Source organism: Podarcis tiliguerta (assembly GCF_965153285.1).
Source record: "Podarcis tiliguerta genome assembly, chromosome: 3".
NCBI lineage: Eukaryota > Metazoa > Chordata > Lepidosauria > Squamata > Lacertidae > Podarcis > Podarcis tiliguerta.
In genome coordinates this window covers 25476040-25501241 of record NC_139536.1, presented here as the reverse complement: position 1 = coordinate 25501241, position 25202 = coordinate 25476040, and the positions used below count along the sequence as shown (strand labels likewise).

Here is a 25202-nt window from a genome sequence, read left to right as displayed (position 1 = left end):
CACTCCTGGCCATCTAATGCATGTAAAAATATCAGGGGGTTGGGGAAATCAATTGATGCAAAGGAGTTTCCTTAAATATTGCACCTTATTAGCAATTGGGAAAGGTTCGTAGGTAGAGGGCATGCTTTGCATGCAAAAGGTCCCAGGTCCAGTCCCTTGCATCAGCTGTCTAATAGACACTTTCCATGTCAGCATCTAAATATCCATGTAGCTTCCCTTCAGTCATTCAGACTTTTGGGCTGGGGGGTTGCTGGGGGGGGCGTACGCTGTTGCTACTATTGATATTCATTTTTGCATCTTTACTGTTAGATCTTATGATTTATGATTTATATGGATATTGTTCAATTTGCTTGTGTACTTTTTGCTCTGTTTTCCACCTAAACATTAGGAAGAACTTCCTGACAGTAAGAGCTGTTCGACAGTGGAATTTGCTGCCAAGGAGTGTGGTGGAGTCTCCTTCTTTGGAGGTCTTTAGGCAGAGGCTTGACAACCATATGTCAGGAGTGCTCTGATGGTGTTTCCTGCTTGGCAGGGGGTTGGACTCGATGGCCCTTGTGGTCTCTTCCAACTCTATGATTCTATGATTCCTTTGGAGCACAACTGGTGAGGCTAAGATTGGGGTCTTGTCATCTGAGCAGCCCACGATCTCCATACACACCGCCCAGGTTTGTACCCTGGAAAGGTCACTCCACTACTGCTAACACAGTGGTTTGACTTCACCCCTGAGGTGACACTCCATTGTCTCTTGAGGCAGATGGACACCAACACACATCAACTTTTAGATGTGTTTTATTTATTATTCATGACTACTTTTGTTATGTTTGTAATTATGTAAATCTTCTCATGAGACACACCACCAAGCTTGATCCAGGTAAGGGCCATCCTTCAAAAGTAGTTTATATTTACTGAACAATCTTTGTGTCAAGCTAAAAACAGTCTTGTGGGGGGGCGGGACACGTGCTTCCTGCTTTCTGCCCATGGAACAAAATGTACGGTTGGCAGTACTTCTGACTAGGGACATCAGAGAAGTCTACTGAAAATGGGGATGGGGGAAGAGATTGAAGGAGGTTCACTTATTTGTCCCCTGTCTGGAACAGAAATCAATCCAGGGAATATGACTGATATTCACTGTTGTTTCGCTCAGTGCACGAAACAAAACACAATTGATTATCCCATCAATTTACAGTGTGCTTCCTTTGCACTAAAATGAACAGGTCAGAATAATTTAATGGCAAGATAATGTGACATGAATAATGTACTCTGGGGCAGAAGATGAACTGCAGTGTTAAAGAAACAGTGCTGCACTGAGACGAAGACACGGCAGAATGGAAAACAGTGCCTTTCTACATCCACACGCGTGACCCTTAAGACTGTAGACAGGAAAGATATAAGGCTACTATAGTATTGTCCTGCTACAATATCAGCGTCTGCTAACAGGAAACATCTTCATTTTGAAGTTTCTTGAGTGCTTTCCAGATGGATATGAACTCCAGCTTGTTTATGCTTAAAAAGAGTTGACACTTTCTAACAGCCACTTAAACTCCGATATCCGTCAAAGCCCTTCGCACCCCTTGCCCCCCAGACTGTTTTAAAGGAGTCTGGGGGGCCAGGGGTGGGGAAGGCTTTGACGGATATCAGCGTCTAAGTGGCTGTTGGGAAGTGTCAACTCTTTTTAAGCATAAACAAGCATCTGTTTCAACAATTTCTGGCACTGACACCGCTAAGTAGTAGTGAAGCCTCAGATTGGCTTTCCATCACATTACATCTAGCCAAGTGCTTTGTGACATAGCTAACAGACACTTTATGGATGTCCTCGTCTTTAACAAGACATTTAATACATCGTGACCAAGATGTTGCAGGAGAGACCGGGGGGTGGGGGGAGAAAGAGAAGAGATAAGGTTTTACTAGATTGATCTATGATGTCTGGATACGACTATAAGAAAAACATTGTCACTGCTGCTTTCTGTTGCTTGGAGTCTGGTTTCCAGAATGCAGCTCAGGATTTCTAAAACATGACTGGATGGATATATTCCGGAATTAAGTAAAAGTGAAAAAAGGGGGGAGCAAGAGGAAACAAACTTTGGCAATCCCACCCACCATTACATGAGATTTTGGCTTTAGGGGCAATCCTCGGAACATAACCCCACGCAAACTGAGGGATTGCTGTAAAGAGATATTAGCAGCAATGTACTTTTTTAAGGCTCCATTCCATTCTGAACAAAAGGGCTAATTAAATGTAAGAAATATTTAAATCCCTGTGTTATTCAGGTGGGCGGGGGGAGTTAATAAGTAATTATTCTTTGCCACCTGTTCCCTGAACATACCAGCAAATTTCCTAAAGACACGGAAGCCACCACTCTGCTGTGCTGCTTTCAACTCCTATGTGATGCCATTGGCTATTTTTCCTTTTAGAGAACCAGATCAGCTGCTGCGTTGACTGTGGAAACTCAACAAAAAGCTGGCTTTAAAAAATAAAATAAAAATAAATAATAATTAAAAGCAGCAGTGATTATTCTCGTATGGATGCTAGGTATATTAACCACAGAACAGAAACCGGCTCATTTGCCGAAGATTACAAGGGGTTTAACTTCTCCCATGTTAGGAACAGCCATGCATTTAAGCACTAGCCTGGTAGGCAAGGGCAATATGGACTTGTATGCAGGCGAGTTCAGGGAACTAGCATGTGCTAAGTGAAGGGAAGGCAGAGTGCTCTGTCTCTTGTCTGCATCCAGCAAGGAAGCCAAGTGGGTTGCCCAAAGAAGGAAACCCTCAACCCCAACATCCAGCACAGAAATGCAGCAGGCGAACAGAGTTCTTTGTCCTGCCTCTGCAAGCTTTCAACACGTAAGCAGGGCCGTCCCTTACCATTAGGCAGAGTGAAGCGACTGCCTCAAATGTCAGATGCTGGGAGTGCGAGAGTGAGACAAGAGCTATGTGTGCCACACAGCCTGCCCTGTGCCCCCTGAGAAGAAGAGAAGAGTTTGGATTTGATATCCCGCCTTTCACTCCCTTTAAGGAGTCTCAAAGCGGCTAACATTCTCCTTTCCCTTCCTCCCCCACAACAAACACTCTGTGAGGTGAGTGGGGCTGAGAGACTTCAGAGAAGTGTGACTGGCCCAAGGTCACCCAGCAGCTGCAGGTGGAGGAGTGGGGAAGCGAACATGGTTCACCAGATTACTAGTCTACCACTCTCTGCTGTTCTCTGGTGAGGTGGACGCTGCCCCATCAGCATTGCTGAAGTAAGTTTCAACTCTGACTATGGTCAGTTTCTGTCCATGGAATGGGGGGGGGGGGGACCAGCTTGCCCTTCACTTCATCAGCAGCAACTGTGTATTGAGGAAGTTGGCTATTTTTGCCAGCTAGGGGGTTCTGCAGTTTTATTTACCAGGCTGCTTTAAAACAGAGCCATGTTCAGAGGTTGCCTGCCTGCTAAGAATCAGACATGGGGGGCAGAGGTCAGGTGTTGCCTTCAGAGCCTGCTTTGGGGATTTCTAGAGGTATCTGGATGGCTACAGTTGGAAATGGGGTGTTGGACCAAATGGAACTTTGGATCTGAGCCAGGAGTACTCTCCTTATAGTCTAATGGCAGGAGCAAGGAACATGTGGCTGCCCAGATGTAGCTGGGCTACAACCTATCTGAGAATATCATCACTGCTTTGCACAACACATTTCATTTTGAAGGCTGATTAAGCAGCCACCTTGCACACACCATCGCCTTGCACACTCACAGCTGGGCTGGGGGTTTTGAGCACTGCCACTTTCGAAATACAGCAACGAGCAACATATTGGAAAGCCAAAAGGCTTCTGCTGTCATTAAGAAACTGCCTCAAAGTAATGTATATATCACAAACTCAATAAAAATTTCCGGGACAGGACAGGGACTTGCTGCCGCTCAATATGGGTCGAAATATGGCAAGTGCACCACATTGCTCCAGAAACATAAAAAAACACCACATTACAAATCCCAGGTGCATGACTTGCATAGGAGATTCATACGCACTAAAACAAGCCATGAGTTAGCATGGCAGTCCAAATGCTCAGGTTGGCTGGGGTTTAATGCCAGCAGTGGTGAAAAAGGCTTCCCCACATCCCACCCCCAAACTTTTAACTGGTACTGGGGTCCTCTTAAACTGAGAGCTGTTGCCCTCCTGTGTTTTGGTGCTTCATGAGGGTTGGGGAAAACTTCCAAGACAAGCGCAAAAAATGCAAAAAGTGGGAACTGCACATAGCAAGCGATTCGGAAAGAGGCGTGTGGCATTTATGTGCTTTGCAGCAGTGCCTCCGAAACCTCTGGCTTGAAAGACAGCCCTCTAACTCCGGGATGCTGCTGACTGAAAAGCCAGCATCGTTCTCCTCCTCCTCCCCTCCCCGATCCCTCCTGCAAGAGATCTGAAGCGGCAGACCCACCTTCCGCATGGCGCAGTACAAGGAAGACCGACTCCTCCGAGATGATGTACTTGTGCAGGGCCACCATGTTGGGCACACAGCGGGGGATGATGGTCTTTCTCTTCCTGCTGTACTCGCTACTTTTCCTTAGACCCTGACAGAGAACAAAAAGGTCAGTTGTACCCTCAGTTGCCTTTGCAGCATGCTGTGCTCGGTGTTTATCAACCAAACTAATCTATCCGAGTTACTCCAGGCTTCAGAGAAGCCACTCATCTGCTGCTCTATGGCCCTCGGTCCCCCGAGGCCCTGCTGATGGCATCTGGCGCAGGTCCAGAGAACAGAAGATGGCACAAAGCTCCCATTAAAATCAATTACATGGGTCAATGTTTTCATTAGAATCTCTCGCAAACCAAGTCATCAGGATGACACTCTGTTATTTCCCCGTGACCTTTTTTAAAAAATCTATTTTGGAGGGTGGGTGGGTGCTGTGCTTTAAGTTGGAGAGTAAGGTGCAAATTTTTACATCCACCCACGTTTCACAGGCAAGCCTTCCCCCCTACACACACACACTCCGACCCACTTTTAATGGGTTAGGAGCAAGCACACACCACTCTGTCTTTCCCTCAGCTTGATGGCGTGACACGGTTTGTTTCCCAAAGAGGTTATTACTTCAAAAGGTGGCACGGGCAAAGAGAAGCGTGATGAGGGGAGCCTTGCTGCTGGTAAACACACAGATAAAATGTGTTTCAGGAAACTAAAGCAGTTTTGCCAGCCTCGTGCCCTCCAGATGTTTTGGAGTTGTGGTCCTAAAAATCTGGAGGGCACCAGATTGGCAAAGGCTACACAAAGTTCATAAGCATCCATTTGATGGCTTCACACTGCGCATTTTGTTTTACAAACTTGCTAAGAGGAGACAGGAGGAGGAGGTGTTGCATTGCCATCCTTAGCTAACAAAGACCTCATAGAACACCTTTTCCTATCATAATCTGGGGCACAACAATAAAAGGCATCATAGATGGTTCAGGGGAGGCGGATATCCTGAAAGTGGAAAGTGGGGGACTTTTCTCAGCCTGATGGTGTCATGCGATTTCCCCTTGTATGCTAAACTCCACAAACAGGATGTAAACCAGGGGGGCTCATAATCGCTTCTGGGGGCCACACGCCAGTGGTTGGCAAGGCCAGAACCAAAAGTCGTCAGAGGTAGGAATGTAACATTTGCCTTTGTTCAGTATTATTATTACTTATTGAATTTGTATACCACCCTATACCCGTATATCTCGGGACAATTCACAACATAAAGCTACAATATAAAAAATACATAATAAAAATAAGAACAAAGACATACTCCTCCCCTTCCACAACACATTTAAGGAGTATCGGATGTTCAATCAGCCAAAGGCATGGTTGAAGGGAAACATTTTTGCCAGGCACTTAGAGGGGTACAATGAAAACGCCAGCCGAACTTCCCTGGGGAGAGCATTCCACAAACAGGGAGCCACTGCAGAAAAAGCCCGTTCTCAGGGTGCCACCTTCCGGAGCTCTCCTGGAGGAGGCAGGCGAAGAAGGCCCTCAGAAGGTGATCTCAGGGTCTGGGCAGGTTCATATGGAGAGAGGTAGTCCTTAAGGCTTGTTTCTACACACATACCTCTCTATCCTCCATGCAGACAAGCAAGAGGCTCTATTTTGATGCCACATGAGCCTCACCAACTCAGGGGACAACCAGCAATACTCTGACAGATGATCTCAGTGATCAAGCTGGGATATAAGGGTTCAGGTGGGCCCCTAAGGTACCCTGGACCTAAGCTGTTCAAGGCTTTATCAATTAGTGCCTATGGCACTTTGGGGTCTTGATTTTGTTGACTGAATCTGTGGGCAGGCGAGGAGACAAACATCAGCGCACCAAGTGATATAGGAAAAAATAATGACTTACCTTCAGTATAAATGTCTGCTGTGTCCTAGTATCCATTACCAGCAAAACCTAAATGAAACCAGCAATTACAAAAATGCAGGCAATTTGTATGAGCTTTCACGGAACAGCTCTTATGGCTTCCTCTCTGCATATCAGAGAGTACAAGACCCCCGCAAAGGAACTCTACAAAAACCCTCGAATACAGGCAACAACTCATTGCATTTTTAGAAAAACAGTAATGCTGCAAAGGCTTAACAAGACAGTGGGTAGTTCAAGAATGCAACGTGATAGCGGGGTGTATCAGCTTTTACACAACAGTACACAACTCCCAAACTACCACTTGATTTTAGAGTGTTTGCTATCTACTATTTTAATAATGTGTATGTTCCCACCCAGGGACCACTGGCTTTGCTGCTTTGTTTTGAGAGGGGCATTACAGAGAACCAGTTTACCACAGCGGGAGAACAATGTATGAGCTACAGAGGATGAAGCAACTTTTAATAGGAGTCTTCTCTGTTGTGCAAATCAGACCCTTTGCAGAATATGATTGCATCAGCTTAAAACAAAATCGAGAGAAGTCCACTTTCTTCTCAAATATGATGAACACAGCTACACCACCCTCGCCCAATGTGTTAGCATTATCTTTGTCAACGCTAATGTCCTGGTTTATCTCATAGTCATAAATGTTTGGGCGATGAGACCTAATCTGGGCTTGTATTTACTGAATATCCAAAGTGTAAACTTACTACAGGGAAGCCCATGGTTAGCTTCGGTCCTTATTATCCAGTGGCAATTATCCAGATACTCTGAATGCAGAAACCTGCAAGTGGTCAGAACTTCCAGAATCTTGCTTGATCCCTATACCAAGATTTCCCCGAAAGCTAAAGAGCTTCTGTTGCAGAACTCATTCAGAGCATGATCCATATGCGTATTGCGGACATTTAAAGATCTCATATATAGTAGGGCTGCCATACGTCCGGAATTTCCCAGTCAGAGCCGGGATTCATCCGCTGAAAATGGTGTCTGGCTGGAATTATCGGGAAGCGGCTAAAATATCCAGGAAAACCCGGGCATATGGCAGCCCATATTGGTAATGTTGATTTTTTAGCGATTTTCCTAGAAAATATAGGTAAAAACTTCCATTTTATTTTATTTTATTGAGGGGGGGAAAAGCTCAACAACTTCTACACCTGGATTTTCATTTTCTGAACTATGGCAACCCTAGCATATAGTTTATTTGTGTATTGTAAATTATCTATCATTCTATTATTTATCCCAGTTAATACAATGAAGACTTCTAACAACATACAATAAAAACAACATTCAATAAAAGTTCCAAAATGCTAGGTAATAATTCTATCTTCATGGAGATCAGTAACAAAATGGTGTGGTGTATTCATGTTCGTGCCCAGAATAGTCACTCTATTCCCTCTTCCACCCATTTTCCACGGCCCCCGCCTCTGCCAACAGACAGTCATCACTCTTGGCCCATTGAACAGGCTCAGTCCTTGCCATGATGTTTTTGAGGTGTTCTCCCTCCCCGCAGTCTCCCCACTCCCTGGAAATATTATTTGTACTTCGGAAAACCCTAGGGTTCGTTCCCAAGCGGGATGATACTTTTCCTTTTGGCTACATGAAGAACAGCACTCAGATAAATGAATTCACTTCTACCATACACATACACACAAGTGCTGATTCTACGTCCCTAGGTTGGTGAGTTTCCCATCAAGATTTTATAAGACTGCAAATCAGGGCTATTTAAAAGCAGACTAGGAACTGATAGGATAAATCATAGCAGGAAAATTGAGCTGTGGTCTCCCTGTTTAGCCACAAGACAAGGGTGGAAAAGACATGCCAAATTAAAATAGATAAAAATGCTTAGAAAGTGATACATCAATTTTCCCAGGGACTTTGTCTTTTCAACCAAGTTTGTTTTCAGCTAGCTAACATTCACATTGAGGCAGTAAATACAAGAACATATGTGATTTTTTTTTAAATGTGCCCTTTGACTGTCAATTTTTCCCAAACAGGTGTTGGTTAAATGATTATAAATTGGCCCCTGGATACACCTCTTCAACTGAGCCGTACAGGACTGGAGATAATATAATTAGAGTAAAAACATCAGGCTGGTGAATGCTTTCCATCTGCTTGGCAATAATGTTTAGTTAACAATAGTCTTTAAAAAGAAGCACCTTCAACTTCCCTTCTTAAAGTTATTTATAGGGCCATTCTTAACACCCCAGCACTCTTGCTAACAAGAGCTTTAGCCACTTGGAAATTATAAGCCATACGGCTAATTCCAAAAAAGAAACGTCTGCACACAACATCTGCAGCACTCCAATTTTAAATGAAGCAACCTCATTTTAGAGTCATTTCTTAATGAATGGGCCTACGACTCTGTATTAATATTATCATTGCATACACAAAGATCATAAGGAGCCAAGCATTTATTTGGGGGGGGGGAATACCAACACAAGGCTAATCGGTAGTGAAGCCGTCAGCATAAAGGACAGAATAATAGCTTCTTTAACCCACAAGAGGGCTGGATCATTTGTAGGCTAGAACATACCAATTTAATAACACTGCTCATGGCTTTGCTCACCTTTATAAAGACAAAAATCTAATTTGGACTAATTTGATATGATCGTCTTCCCAATCAAAAGCGCCCAACACAGACTTTCATTTCAGGATAAAACAACTGCTGTAACCAAGCCGTCATGAAATAATTACCTTTGATAGCATATCATTATTGGGACAAATACCATTAAAAGAATGCTCCCTTTAATTCTTCCTGTACCTCCCAACTAGTATGTGGGGTGGCTCTTAATTGTCTAAGCAGGAGTAGGTCACATGTTGACCACAAGCCACATCAACTCTTCCCCAGAATCTCCACAAATGACCTTGAGCACAGCTCACCCACATCCTATTCTTGTCAACTGCAGAAGCACCATTTTTGCTGAGCTTTGCCAACTCAAAGCTAGAAACAATGGCCAACCACTTCGTCAAGCACTGCTCACCAATCTTCGATCTCCTCCTATTTTTCACGTCAGGCCTTGATGGAAGCAGGCACCAATTTTCTTGCAACTGTGAAAATTCTACGCTCAAAATTCACTAGCGAGGTAAAAAGAGGAAAGCCAATCCTAACAATACACACTTCCATTTTGTTTTAACAGAGAACTGTTCCTTTTTAGCAACCTTTTTTTTTTAAGTAAAGGTAAATGACCCTTGGGTGGTTAAGTCCAGTCAAAGGTGTCCGTGGGGTGCAGCATCTTGCTTCAGACCAAGGGAGCCAGCGTTTGTCCGCAGGCAGCTTTCCGGGTCATGTGGCCAGCATGATTAAACCGCTTCTGGCACATGAGAACATCGTGACGGAAACCAGAGTGCACGGAAACGTCCTTTACCATCCCGCCACAGTGGTACCTATTTTTCTACTTGCACTGATATGCTTTCGAACTGCTAGGTTGGCAGGAGCTGGGACAGAGCAACGGGAGCTCACCCTGTCACATGAATTCGAACCTCCAACCTTCTGATCGGCACCCACATCTCTTTCCTTTTTTAGTAAATAGCGTAGAAGCAGATGCATTGGTATAGCCACAGAAATATCGTCTATTTTTATGAAGGCTCTGATATATGTATCACTAATACATGTGGTAAGATCACAGCATACCACCTCCTGGCTCACGTCAGATTTCATACGTTTCCATGGGCGGTGAACCACCATTTTGTCAGCATTCATGACTTGCCAAATGGCCACATGCCCAAGAAGCCACCATTATCTCAACTGTTTGCCCACCAGTGAAATTCTAGGCAGGTTTACCCAGAAGTCAGTCATTTGTGTTTAATAGGGCTTTCCCTTGTTTTTATGTCTTTAGGATTGCCATCTAAATCTTCACCTGACAAAATTAAGATGTTTTGACCAGGGAGGCTTGAGGAATATGATTTCTGTGAATTCCGATGTGAACTGACATGCCCTGCTGGATGAATTGTGAAGATCAGAATATAATTATCCTTCTGATTTTGTACTTCCCAAGATTTGGTGATACGGTTCTCAGCTAAAAAATTAGCTGCCCATGCAGTTTTTATTGAGTTAAGAGACTCCATCAGTGTGATACGTTGCCTGGCTGTACCTGTAAAGGTAAAAAAGGTAAAGGACCCCTGGATGGTCCAGTCAAACTTAACTGTGGAGTGTGGCGCTCATCTTGCTTCAGTGAACGTGACATCTGAAAACGAGCCCTGATTAAAAAAAAAAAGCTTTCTGAACTCTAAACCAACACAATCACCTCATACTTTAAACCCGTGATTAGCTACTACTTGTACTAGGACGGAGTGAAGCAGCATCTCAACCCCACTGTCAGCCCTCAAAGGAGTCTGCTAGCAAGTTCTGCCACTAAGGATGCCAGCCTTCCTCACCATAGCTTAGTGGTAAAGAATCTGTTTTGGATAAAGAAGGTTCTAGGTTCAATCTGCAGCATCCCCAGGTAGGGCTTGAATAAACCCTTGCCTGAAACTCTGGAGAGACTCTGCCAGTCAGTGTAGACAATACTGAGCTAGGTGGACCCATGGTCTGACTCAGTACAGTCGTATTCAGAAGTTGAACGCCTTGCGGGTCGAATGTTTTGCCTCCCAAATGCCGCAACCCTGGAAGTGAGTGTTCTGGTTTGCAAACTTTATTTGGAACCCAAACGTTCGATGTGGGTTCTGCAGCTTCCGATTGGCTGCTGGAGCTTCCTGCAGCCAATCGGAAGCCGTGCCTTGGTTTCTGAACGTTTTGGAAGTCAAACAGACTTCCAGAACGGATTCCGCTCCACTTCCGAGGTACGACTGTATAAGGCACCTTCTTACAGTCCCTTTGTTCTAGTCTAGATGAGCAAAGCAGAAAGAAAAGACTAGGCTATGATCCCCAAAGCGGCTGTATTTGGACAGGGGCCTCTGGTTCTCTCTGGTTTGCTTTCAACTGCTCTGCAGCCAAAATGGCACCTCTCCATAATGGCGCCCATCACAGTAGGACTTTGGGGCAGGATTCCAGAGTCCCACACAGCTATGTGGGGCAGAAGGGCCAGAAAACACAGCAGAGCCGGCGTTCCGCATTTAGAAGCGAACAATTTGATCCACTTCACCATCTAAACAGGGTGTGGGTGTGGGGGGGTGTCCCCATTAAGACCATTAAGCACTGAGCCTAAAATGACCAAACTGCACAACTGCCTCTACGACAACTTAGTGAGGTTTTTTTTATTAAAAACCCCCAGCTGACTACAAAACCTTTACTAATGCTTTAAAGACAAATATACAGATCACATTGAAACAGTAAGAGGAAAAACCAAGTCAATGCCTTCAAAGGCCTCTTTGTGCTTTGACAGTAGTTTCAGTCTCCAAGTCAGCAGTATAAAGCTCTAAAAATTGCATGTAAAATTAGGACAAATTATTGTAAGTGGAGCAGCAAGGGGACATTAACGATATCTAAGACAGTAACACGGTGATTTCGGAAGAGGGCAGGGCTGCAAAACAAGAAATAAAGAAATAATCCCATTTTATTTTTACGTCCCCAAGGTTGAGGATTGACACAAATACTGTTATTGTAACTTTGTAACTGTGCAAAGGTGTACCGTATTTTTCCCGTGTATTAGACGAGGTTTTTTGATTAAAAAATTGTGTCAAAAACTGGGGTTGTCCAATACACGGGTGGGGGGGGGGGCTACACGCCACCAGCCAGCTGGCTGACGGGAGCGCAACTTCCCTCGATGCTGCTGCGCGCGGGAAACAATCTAGGGAGTGTTTCCTGACTGCAGCTGCATGGGGAGAGAAGCTCAACAGCTGTGGGCCGTCTCCCCTCATTTTCTTAAAACTGAGTCCCCAAAAATGGGGGGGGGGTGTTCCTTATACATGGGGGCGTCTTATAGATGGAAAATTACGGTACTTAACTGGAAATCAAGGAACCTGCAGCCCATATCGATGCTTTAAAAACATTTCCACTGAAATAAATGGGGTTCAGTCCCAGGATTGCGCAGCATTGCAGCCTTGGCTCCACATGAAGACTTAGGCTGGCAAAATCTAAATTACTCCCCGTTCCACCCCGTCACTATGAAATAAAATAATTGGGATTGAACAGTTTTGTTTACCAAAAAAAGGAGAAGGGGAGACAAGTTTTGTGAAAATAAATAAATGCAAACAAAAACTGGAGGGTTGTTTATTTGTTTTTAAGCTGGAAAATAACCACAATTTAGCCTAAAGAAAAGAGTTGATTTAAAAAAAAAACAAAAAACCTTTAAACACACAGAAATTAGCAACTGTTTCGGTATGCTAATTTTTTTTAATTAAAAGATACTTCTGCAGCAAGAGCTCTTTCATATGCACTGCTGACTCTTCATCAAAAGCAAAGTTTCCAACTTAACACCAGCCTAGCTGGTGGCAGCCTGAAGGTTTACCATCTGCTGCCACCCCAAGTCACGGTGGCCACCTTCAGAACATATGCATCAAAGCGCCAAGATAAGAGACAGAAGGAATGCTGCAGAAGTCAGCAGAAAGGGAGGGGAGCCGAAAGCCCAGAGGCGGGCAACAGGCAAGCCACCAGAAAAAGGGAATATGGCGAATCGCGAAGTCACCTTATTCAACTCCCAGCCAAGGTCACAAGGGACACAAGTAGATGAACTACGAGCCAGGAATAAAATGCGCCTGTCTCCAGTCGGTTTTTCCTTCAACAGAAACTTGCGTAGATGGATTCGGAGGGACAATTTGCGTATCAGGGGGTAGTAAAACACCCCACCGGGACTTAATTCTGCTTCCCTGGATCAGTTTTTGTTTGCAAAACCCCGTAAGACATTCAGTGCTTTATGGGAAGAGGCGTAGCTCGGTGGTAGAGCATCTGTCTTGCATGCAGAAGGTCCCAGGTTCAATCCCTGGCCTCTCCAGGTTGGGCTGAAAACCCAGAGAGCTGCTGCCAGTCAGTGTAGACCGTACTGAACTAGATGGACCAATAGTCCAACTCGGTGTAAGACAACGTCCTAGGTCTGCACCTCAATACTTTCCATTGGCTGGTGTAAAACAGAATCCCAAATGGAGACCCAGGGAGTATAAAATAAAGAAATTTCACAAAGGTATCTCCGTCGGTAAAACGTGAGACTCTTAAATTTTAGGCTCATGAGTTCAAGTCCAATGTTGGGCAAAAGATTCCTGCCTTGCAGGGGTTGGACTTACGATGACCCTTGTGGTCCCGTCCAACTCTTCAGCTCTATGCTCTATGAAACTGAGGGTCAGAGTACATGTTTTATGTGAGAATGTGGCGATCACACAGGGTCCCCAGACGTTTGACGGTCTATTAATCCCTGTGCCACCACTGTGATTGCTTCCCCGCTGCCACCAACCCGTTTCTCTCGGGTACACACTGAGTCCAGGCAGTTGTTAACCTTAAACCAAATAAGCCTTAACAAGTTTATGGTTTCAGATGGTTTCTTGTCAGTCTCTTAATCTTAGGTTCTTACCGGCCTATACCTTCCTAATAACTTCTAACTAATTATCCCAACTGTCTATCTGACTCCTCGTAACAGATTCTCTCATTCTCTCACATCAAACTATCCCAACCCACAGACTTATCCTCCCTCTGTCTTCTCTAACACCCGACTAACTCCTTCTTCCTAAACATTAGGAAGAACTTCCTGACAGTAAGAGCTGTTCGACAGTGGAATTTGCTGCCAAGGAGTGTGGTGGAGTCTCCTTCTTTGGAGGTCTTTAAGCAGAGGCTTGACAACCATGTCAGGAGTGCTCTGATGGTGGTTCCTGCTTGGCAGGGGGTTGGACTCGATGGCCCTTGTGGTCTATTCCTGCTCTATGATTCTATGATTCCTTAACAACACTAACTCTAACTCCTCCCCTTGGGTTCCCGCTAGCCAATCACTTCACACTCATTTAACCCTTTCCTTATGACCCAGTATGATGTCACCTAGGAGGGCAAACGCCACAGAGAAACCTGTGACTGGATTTCCCCTGTGTCGCCTTCTTTACTTCAAAGCAGATACACGAGCTACTAATGTGATCTGATAGGGGGAAGCAGCGCTGCAGGGGAAGCATTTACCCCCTTTTCCCCATGCCACCACCACCCCGATCTATTTGCTCCACATACAATGAAGCTGCTGCTAGGCCCAGGGGAAAGGGGCATATGGGCACCATACAGGAATTTGCTCTTTCCAAGAACTCAGAGAACAAACAGCATCTTTGCCAAGTTATAATTCCCAGGATTCTTTGGGCAACACCATAAGACATGTAAAGAATTAAGCAAAAACTGATTGTTAATGGGCTAAAGTGGAAAATTTAAAGTTAGATTAGGTGAAGACAAATTATAGAACAAAAAAATTGAGAAAGAGGGAAGGGATTTGCTGAACTTGCTAATTTGAACTGGAATACAAAAAAGGGAGGTGTGAGGAAGTCGAGGAAACAAGTAAATGAAAGATAATGATATGGAACTTGGATGTGTGTTTTTTTTCCTTTTTATTATGCTGTTTTGATGTATTGTTCTTTTTTCTTTTTTTCTTTTTTTTATGTATTGTTTGTTAAATTTTTCATTGTTTCTGTTTTCTTTTACACTCTTTTTTTCTGTAACTAAAAAAAACTTTTAATAAATATCTTTTTTTTTTAAAAAAGACATGTAATGTTTGCTGCACAGCCTACACCTAAAGCAACCAACTTTTCTATCTCTGGAAACTTTTCCCCTGATGCTGGATGGAGAGGGGTGTATTTTCACCACACAAACTGGCCTCCTCGCAGACACGACTGCCAGGGTATTGAAGTGCAAATCCAAAGAGAGATTTAATATTAAATGGGGATTGAAGTTCTTATCTTACAAATGTGGGAAACCCCCTTGCTTTCCTTGCAATTCGCTTTCGTCATCTTCTCCTTTTTTCCGCCACGCATTGATTAAAGAAAAGTAAGACCACAAGGAGCTAAATAAAACTGGTTCAGTCTCTGGTCTGCCAGTTGGCTATTCCTGGCCCTAGACCACCTGCAAAAACCTCCTTCAGGCGGCAAAAAAAATCCTCATTTGCTGGCTGCCCTTTCTTCCTCTTGGTTTCTGCTTGCCAGCAAGTGAGAGCAAAAGAGAGGCTGAGCACATCTGGCAAGCTCTGTATTTGCTGATCTTGGGTTCTGTTTTCCCCTTATTTGCAAGGCTGGCCTAGAAGGCAGTGACTGTTGCCTTCCGCTAACAGACTGCCAGCATCTCATAGGTCTCTGCCGCTGAAGTGCTCAAGCTCCGTCCTGCTCCTATGCAAACAGTTCTGGCTTGTGCACCAGCAGTGGATGAATCCCACACATGGATGCGCCCCAAGACTTGCAGCTATCTGCTCCATCCCTCCTGGTGAAGGATTAGGAGGTTAAGTCGTTCCTGGACCATCCCACCGTCTTACAGATTTATACAGTATACACAGCTGAAAGCTATCATTGGCTTGGTCAAATTGCTCTTGCCGTCTAGGCTCTTTAATAAATACGCAAAGAAAGGAACACCAGACCAGATCAGACCCTTATAAGTAGATGTAAGCAGATGAGAATGAAAAAGACGTTGACTTACAAGCCTGACCTAGTGACACTGGAGGAAATGGAACTAAATTGACTCAAATCCAAGCGCTCTGACCAAAGAGGTCTGCAATCCAGGCAGCAAGACATTACTGAGAGGTCTCCTAGCGTTGCAAGCTTAATGCATCATACATCGAAAGGGAGATGTTACTAGTTAGTCCCAAGGCCACACGTTTTACCGCACTGACATCCATCAGGTATTTGTATTTATTTCTTGTGTCTTTATTTCTAACCAACAAGCAGTGGGCTGCCCACTCCTTCCTTCCCAACAGCAATCATGTTTCTGAACATGGACACAGTGCAATAAGAACATGATTATCAGTGCACAAGGTCGCTTACAGGGTAGCAAGAAGAAACATTGGTAGTCCCTGCCTGAATAGGCTAACATAATGAAATATGACATAGAGGAACACCAGAGGTAGAGGGGAATATGAGAGACAACGGTTATTGTGTTCAGACAACGGTTATTCAGTTCAGTTTTGTGAGGAATATTGTTTTTGCTTGTTACTGTGTTGTGTATTTTTGTGTTTTTATATTGCAAACTGCCCTGTGATCCTCGGAATGAAGGGTGGTATAGAAATTTAATTAATTAATACTAATAATAAGATATTTGAGCCACTTGCAAAGTCCTGATCTGGCAATGGGTGCAAATGGCTCCAGCGTCCAAACAGAGTGTTGGGACCTTGGCTGGGAGGGCTGTACAGAAAGAAACCTGCTCCCTTCCTCCTTCTCAGCCTAACATATCTAACTCCCTCCCCTCAACAGCCATCTCCATTTCTAGCAAACAGAAGACAGTCTCACCTGCCAGAAGAATTCTAGTGCATGAGCCTAGTTCAGGCATAGGCAAACTCGGCCCTCCAGATGTTTTGGGACTACAATTCCCATCATCCCTGACCACTAGGTCCTGTTAGCTAGGGGTGATGGGAGTTGTAGTCCCAAAACATCTGGAGGGCCAAATTTGCCTATGCCTGGCCTAGTTCATATGCTTTGGGAATCTGGCATTTTCAATATTTTGGATATGAAAGGGTTGGGCATCTGTAACCGCCACTCAAAGTAAAATGTTATGCAAGTCAAGAGTCTTGACTTATATATAATATATGAAGACTCTTGATTTGCAGTGTGTGTGTGTGTGTGTGTGTGTGTTATTTCTATAGCAGGTCTCATGCTTCTTATTCACTATCTCAATAATTCAAATAACCATGCAAGTATGCTTATCCTAAGAAAAAGAGAGGATTGTTTACCTAAGTCAAAGATAGAGAACTTCCCCACTCACCATGAAGAGCCACGTTCCCTTGGAAAATAGTTGCCAGCAACACAGCAAGAGTAGGAGGAGCCAATACTTGCTGTGGGAAAGCATACAGCCACACTCATTTCTCTCTCTCTCTCCGTCACACAAACACACATAAACACATGCACACAAACACACCCTGCAGGTCACACATCCTCTGTCCCTGGCAACACTATCCTGTGAGAGTATGTGACTGAACTGGCATATGAACCAGGCATTTCCACCTTGCAACTGAGGTGCTAAACTCAGAATTTAGAGTACAGATCAAATGCACACTATGAAAGGGCAGATTTAGAATTTTCAAATAAATGAAAGAAATAAACCTCATCTGAGTGACTGCAAGGAACCATCAAAAGGCTGGAAGATTAAATGCTGAATGAAGAAGTGCGCCTTTAAAAGTTAAACAGCCCATTTCATTAGCATGTCACCCAAGTTTGACTTGGATCCCTAATTGGCTACACTTAACCAGGGCAGTCACTTTAATCGCAGCATCTCTTTGGTCTCTCAATTAGGCTTACAAGAGCCACATCTTCTTCATAAATGTTTACTCAAGACAAAATGAAATTACCCTGGATGGAATCTGGAGGTATTTTATCCCACATATACTAAAAACAAGGAGGCAGGGAACCATCATTTTCTTCCCCATAGTTTTTAACTTGGGGGGATTGAAAAGAACAAGGAGAAACACCTTTTTAAAATTCACTTTTATTCTCCTCTGTTGCCCTACGCCACACACACACACACACACACACACACTCGCAAACCTCCAACTAACTCCCCAGACTCTCACACCAACTCCACTGAACGTATATATATTTTTCCATGTTTCCGTCTCATCTAATACTGAAAGACCAAAACTGCTGTCTTTCCTAGAACATAAGAAAAGCCGTGCCGGATTAGGATATGTAGCCCATCTAGTCCAGCATCCCATTCACACATGTACTTTGTACGTATGCTGTGTACGCAGCCACAAAATGTTTGCCCAGCTCCAATACGGGGGGCGGGGGGAGGGAGGCAAAACTGGAGCATAGCAAGTGGGGAGAGATGACCCATCCTAGAGGAACTCCTGTTTTGAAGTTACTTCTGGGCCTTTCTTCAAGTTGCACCCAAGGTTGAAAGAAAACGAAACATTCATGCCTTGAGAACCTGTTTGTCAGCATTTGCAGCATTTACACTTACCTTTTGAGTAAAATGGGGGACGTCATCTTTTGGGGGGACAGGATGCACAGTTTTCCATCTTACTTTCTTTCAAAGTTGCCATTCCTGGAAGCAACCTGGCACCTTATTTGGCATGTTTTTAGCTACAGCGTAGTAGCTGGGGCAGTGTTTTTTTAAAATATAAAAATTTCACTGGGCCCTTTTTGCAGACTGGCACCATATTCTTTAGCTCAAATATATTTTGCATGACCTTACATGAATTGCTTAGATAAAAGCCTTTCCCTCCCCCCTTCTACTTTTGTTATTTTAAAGTGCAGATGCATTTGAGTCATTTTCCCTCTTTGTTTCATATCCTTAAGATCCGCAGCTTCAAAGACAGAATGTCAGCATGCAGTCGATTTATGACTGAACTCTTGAAGAGACACTGAAGAATTACCTTGTCAATCACCCCAAGGACTCTAAAGGCCTTCAGTTCCTCGGCAGGGCTCCTTAGGTTCCAAGAGGGCCTTGAACTTAGTGATCCTGGAGGCTAATGGAAGATATCAAAGATTACAACATCAATCAGGGTGGTACTTGAAGGAAGACTGCCTGCTGGAGCAAATGCCAGGCTGAAGGAAACTAAATTTATCATAAATCAGAGAGAGGGAAGATGAAAGAAGTTTGCTGTTTGTCCTTAATGCAAAAAAGGAAGCAGGGGGAGTTGATAGTAAATAAATCGCTGGGACACTGGAAATGGAAATGTGGCAAAAAGGAATATTAATATTTTAAGGAAAAAATATTAAGAATTTAGACACTTCCCCAGTTCTTTGTGCATGCAAGGAATCTCGGGTGCATTGCTATAGAAACCCCACCCGTATCCATTACTCTGGGTTTGAAGGAAGAGGAACAAAAATAAGAGTGACAAAAGTATAGCAGGGAAACTACAGGCAATGTTTTGTGCCATTATTCAGTCTTTACTTTCATTAGAAAAACAACAACCCTAAAACCAGAGAAGTGATTTGCTAAATAGCCTGACTTTAAACTAATTATGGATCGTGAACCTAATTCTGGCTCCCCAACCATAAACATATAAGTAAGGGACGCGGGTGGCGCTGTGGGTAAAACCTCAGTGCCTAGGACTTGCCGATCGTAAGGTCGGCGGTTCGAATCCCCGCGGCAGGGTGAGCTCCCGTCGTTCGGTCCCAGCTCCTGCCCACCTAGCAGTTTGAAAGCACCCCTAAGTGCAAGTAGATAAATAGGTACTGCTTTATAGCGGGAAGGTAAACGGCGTTTCCGTGTGCTGCGCTGGTGCTGGCTCGCCAGAGCAGCTTCGTCACGCTGGCCACGGGACCCGGAAGTGTCTTCGGACAGCGCTGGCTCCCAGCCTCTTAAGAGAGATGAGCACGCAACCCTAGAGTCGGATACGACTGGCCCGTACGGGCAGGGGTACCTTTACTTTTACCTTTAAGGGACATCCTTTCCCTCCAAGAAGAAGCACTTAGTGTTCACAACTCCAAGTGAGGCAGAAGAGAGAGTTAATCTGCCACACCCCCAAATCAGTCACATTTTGACAGAAGGCAGAAATTCCCTAATTAGATTAGTTGTTTAAAAAAAAAAGTAAAGGACCCCTGACAGTTAAGTCCAGTCGCAGATGACCCTGGGGTTGCAGTGCTCATCTCACTTTACAGGCCGAGGGAGCCAGCGTTTGTCCGCAGACACTTTTTCTGGGTCATGTGGCCAGCATGACTAAGCCGCTTCTGGCACAAAGGAACACCGAAACCAGAGCAGCGCAGGGAAACGCCGTTTACCTTCCCGCCAGAGCGGTACCTATTTATCTACTTGCACTTGTCTGGCGTGCTTTCGAACTGCTAGGCTGGCAGGAGCTGGGACTGAGCAACCGGAGCTCACCCCGTTGTGGGGATTCGAACCGCCGACCTTCTGATCAGCAAGCCCAAGAGGCTCAGTGGTTTAGACCACAGTACCACCCGCATGTTAGGAAACACCAATTCCCCTCAAACAGCTGCAATTCCCAGTTAACTTTTGAGGAGGGATTGAGTGTTAACCCACTCTGAGAGCTACAGTGAGGTGAATGGGGGGGTCTCCTAACAATTCTCAGCACCCTTGGAAATGACAGCTCCCAGAATTCTTTGGGGGAAACCATGATTGTTGAAAGTGCTTTGAATGTGTGGTGTGAATGTGGCCTTAGTAAAAACCCACCCCAATACCTCTGTGCAGACCGTCTACTTCTGTGTCAATGCACAAGAGAGCAGTGAGGTTAAGCCAAACAGCCCTTTCCCCCATTTTATGCTCTTAGAAGTTGCTCCTCCTGGTGTCAGCACAAATCTCTACAGGGAAGTGCAGCTGTACGCATGAAAGCTTCTATTTGCCCTGCTTAAAAGGGAAAAAATTGTTCTAGTTTGTAGGGAGGTTTCAGGAGAGCAAGAGGCAAAAATAAACAAATGTCTTTTTCTTCTTTCTCACCTACCTTCTCATAAGCCCTCAAAAACACTATGGGTGGGGTTCAATTAGCGACTCCTGTCAGCAGAAGGCAGAGCAAGGACGTCCGCTGGCAAAATGGGGGCTTCCCCACTCTACTCCCTCCATGCTCCACAAAATTGGGCTGGAGCCCCAGAACAATGAGCAAGGGGGAGGAGGGGATCTCATCCCAGCTTGCCAGCCGAAATGCCTATCTTGACATAGTGTGACATGGAATTTTTCCCTACATGGGGACCATTCCAGGCAGACAGAAACCCCGAACATGAGCATACCAGTTGGGGGCCAGAGATACAGTGTGACATTTTGTAAAATGTTAAACCTGCCTCCTCTCAGCCATGACCCTGGCTGCAATCCATCTAAGTTTCTCCCACAGAACCCAGTGAAGTCAATAGTCCATAGGGTTTTATAAATAGGAGGCTTAAGGTGTTGCCAGGCCCCTCCTATATAGGCAAGGCCGCAATGTTAAGCTCTATGCTGATGCCTCTCTCAAACCACACCCACCTTTGACAAAATACAGTGGTGCCCCGCAAGACGAATGCCTCGCAAGACGGAAAACCCGCTAGACGAAAGGGTTTTCCGTTTTGGAGGTGCTTCGCAGGACGAATTTGCTATGGGCTTGCTTCGCAAGACAAAAATGTCTTGCGATTCCTGGGGGGTTTTTTCCGCTCCCCACCCCCTTTTTCTAAGGCACTAAGCTGCTAATAGCCTTTTAGCAGCTAATCCGCTAATCCCTTAAGCCTTTAATAGCCGCTAATAGCCGCTACACCGCTAATAGCGCTAATCCGCTAACGGGCTTGCTTCGCAAGACGAAAAAACCGCTAGACAAAGAGACTCAAGGAACGGATTCTTTTCGTCTTGCGAGGCACCACTGTACTTGAAATACTTGTGGTAATTATACAAATTTCCACACAGGAGTTCCTGCTATGCAATCAATTTCATCTTTGGTTAAGTGGACCTACATTCTAAGCTTGGAAAGAACCCGAAGGGAATTTAAGGCCAACCCTGTACCGTAACATCTCAATGCACAAATATACCGCTAAAAATTAAGCAGCCCTCAGGTGGGGGGGGGGGACGTCCTCCAAAGCTCATCTGGGGAGTTCTATTGGAGTAGAAGAGGCTTCTTTTCCCTGTTTTGTTTTTTCTCGCCCCCAAAACCCTCCCTCAAAACAGAAAACAACAACAAAAGGCAATCACCATTCAGCGAGGCAGAGATTAATTTACCCCTTTGCCTATTCACAGCAACTAGCTGCCTTCAACTATTCTTAGGGTTGTTCAAAGTAAGATGAAAGACTCATTTGCCCTTTTTTGTCCTTCTGTGATACAAATGTAGACAGACAGGAAGTTTGGAACTTTTAACGTTTGCTACATGAGAGCAGTCATCGACAATCACACACAGTTTTGTGTGACTGCAGCAAAAGACATCTAAGCTAAGAACAGAAAGGTCCTCGGGGAATCTTTTATTTTATTTTTTGGCTGTTGCCGAAGAAGGGCAAAGTCAAGATTTGTTAAAGGATGTATCTCGTTCTCTCAGTTCCAAGTCCAAGAGCTGCCACCCCAGTTCCTGCAAATGTTTTAACGATCACTCCTTGCTGGAAAAATCCCCATGTAAAGATCGCACTGAAGATGGCTTCAGAAGCGCCTTAATGTTCAAAGACTATCATATCACCAAGGTGTCCCTTATCATTACTTTAAAAGAACATCGTCTCCTGTGCAATCCTGTCTGCCCGCCTCCCCTCCAAATCAGAAGGAGAGGCTCCTCCTTAACCTCCAACTTAAAAAAAAAAAAGCTGGGATGTGAGATTGTGCTTTTTCTATTGCTGCACCTACAGTTTGGAAGTTAACACCTGAAGAAATCCACCTGCAAACTTCCTTGTTCTCACCCTGCCCAAACAACCCTTTCCTCAGAGAGTGGTGCTACTGCCGTTTTTGTGCCCCCGTTTAAGAATCATGCAGTCATAGAATTGTAAAGTTGGAAGGGACCCCAAGGGTCATCTAGTCCAACCCCCTGCAATGCAGGAATCTCAGCTAAAGCATCCATGGCAGACAGCCATCCAACCTCTGCTTTAAGACTCCCAAGGAAGGAGAGTCCACAACCTCCCGAAGGAGCCCATTCCACGGTCAAACACCTCTTACTGTCAGAAAGTTATTCCTGATGTTTAGTGAAATATCCTTTCTTGCAACTTTAATCTTTTGGTATGGGTCCTACTCTTCAGAGCGGGAAAAAGAAGCTTGCTCAATCTTCCATGTGACAGCCGTTAAGATATTTGAAGGTGGTGCTCGATACTTGGGACTGGCCTTTTTTATTTTATTTATTTATTTATTTTCCATTTGTGAATTGCGATCTTTAATCCAGCATTCTTCTTTCTTAAACTGAAAATCCACGAATAAGCTAAATAATTGCTGATGAGCCAAACAGGACAGGGAAGCTATGGTCTGCCTGAAGCAAAAGTCAAGATGGTGCCCACCAACACCCCAAAGTACCATGCACAAAAACTGGCAGTAGACTCTGACTCCAGTGTTGATGGCCAAACACCATCCTTCCCTGCACCTGAGGACAGCACGTGGCACAGTGCAAGCCGCATGGCAGACACAGCTATGTTTCCCTGGCATTCCCTGCCCCCAAATCTGCCACCTGAGATAGCTGCTTCCCTCTCTCTAACGGCAAGGATAGTGCCTTAATTATGGGCAGCCTTCCCTCTCCACTTCTGCAATGCTTTGGTCCAAAGCTGTACATATTTGCTTATCTGGCAGAATCCTGCTTCTGTAATTCATAAGGAGAAGCAAACAACTATGCATGGAACACATACAAACACTCCAAGAGAGATTACAGTTGTACCTTGGAAGCTGAACGCCTTTGCGAGTCAAACGTTTTGGCTCCCAAACGCTGCAAACCCGGAAGTGAGTGTTCCCGTTTGTGAACATTCTTTGGAACCCGAATGTCCAACAGGGCTTCCGCGGCTTCCGATTGGCTGCAGGAGCTTCCTGCAACCAATCGGAAGCCACGCCTTGGTTTCTGAACGTTTTGGAAGTCGAATGGACTTCCGGAACGGATTCTGTTTCACTTCCAAGGCACAACTGGACATTATTTTGCATTTGTAAAAAGAAAAGAACCTACTCCAGAAACCGAACCGTCTTCTGATGAGGGTTTACAATAGAGGCTTGAAATTTTTTCTGCTCTCATCAGATATTCCGAAGTCTTCCTCTTCACTGCTTCGCGGCGTGTTGGACTTGACTCCCCTGTGTGATATAAGACAACAGTGTTAAAAATCTGCCACCTCTGAGATTTTGTCTTCCTGTAGATTCAGCTCAAATCAGTGGGCTGCATCCAAGGCTGTTTTTCCGCTAGAAAAGTAAAGTTCTACTCATGCAGCGGTTCTCTCCTCTCCCCTACAGAGCCTACACACCGCCTCAAAATCTGCCTCAGAGGACTGGAGGACCTTCTGGAGAAGATTTTACAGGCGCACAGGAAGGGAAGAGGAAGTCCAGTTGTGCAAGCGGAATACCACATGTTCAGTGCTGGCAACAACCCAGTGGTTTTCCATTTGTATTCGAAATCATAGTTGTGAGTTGTTGGAAGCTTCCAACTACTAAATAATTCTACCTAGTAGTATTTACATAACCTCCAACTACTACTGCTCAATTTGGCTTCAGTATCACAGATATTCATAAAATTCATCTGGGATTGTTTGCATTTGCATGATTCACCTCTATCAGGAAGTTTTTTTAATGTTTGGCATTTTACTATGTTTTTAGATGTGCTGTAAGCCACCCAGAGCGGCTGGGGCAACCCAGCCAGATGGGCGGTATAGAATTAATGAAATTGTTATTGTTGTCACCAAATTCTGGACATTAACATCTATTACACACACTCACATACACTCACACATATAGAATTTAATATCTCATTCAATGCTAACATTTTCTAGCTTAGAATTTTTGAGGTGTTAAGGATAAAGTTGAGGGTTCTATTTTCCTTGTTTAAATGAAAGAGACTGCTGCTTACAAACAATATATTTTGAGTTTGTAACAGCTAAAAATTAACATGCTGCACATGCCTCCAATTCTATTAATCGCATAAACATCAAACACAAGACAAAGAAATTGCCAATTATTATCAAATTGTAACAATTCATATTTCTAGCACATATCTTGAGGTATTCAATAGACATTTCTCCTAAGTTCACCTTAAGATGCTTCCTTTTTTTCAGTGCTTTGTGGGTTCATATGTATATAGGAATACAAGTGTTAACTGCGTTAAAGCTTTTAATTTTTCTTGATGGCAAGATCATGCAAGGTCACCCCACTTCAAACAAAAGATTCATTTTCTATTTAGTTGTTTTCCAAGATACCAGCAGATATTTGTGTTTCATTTGATAAAGATCAAAGCTTTTCACCTAAATCAGTCAGATTCGAAAAAAGAAAAGAAAA

General features: G+C 44.3%; 1 protein-coding gene across 4 annotated transcripts in view; it reads right to left on the bottom strand.

The window, feature by feature from the left end:
• Positions 1-25202, bottom strand: part of RPS6KC1 (ribosomal protein S6 kinase C1) — a 96697-nt gene that overhangs the window by 24219 nt on the left and 47276 nt on the right. For all 4 annotated transcript variants that reach the window (XM_083433276.1, XM_083433275.1, XM_083433278.1 and 1 more), the window contains 4 exons: positions 23890-24011; positions 18736-18828; positions 6317-6364; positions 4408-4540 (listed from right to left, as the gene is read on the bottom strand). In XM_083433276.1, the coding sequence (XP_083289402.1) occupies positions 4408-4540; positions 6317-6364; positions 18736-18828; positions 23890-24011 (396 nt within the window). The remainder of the gene's footprint in view (positions 1-4407; positions 4541-6316; positions 6365-18735; positions 18829-23889; positions 24012-25202) is intronic.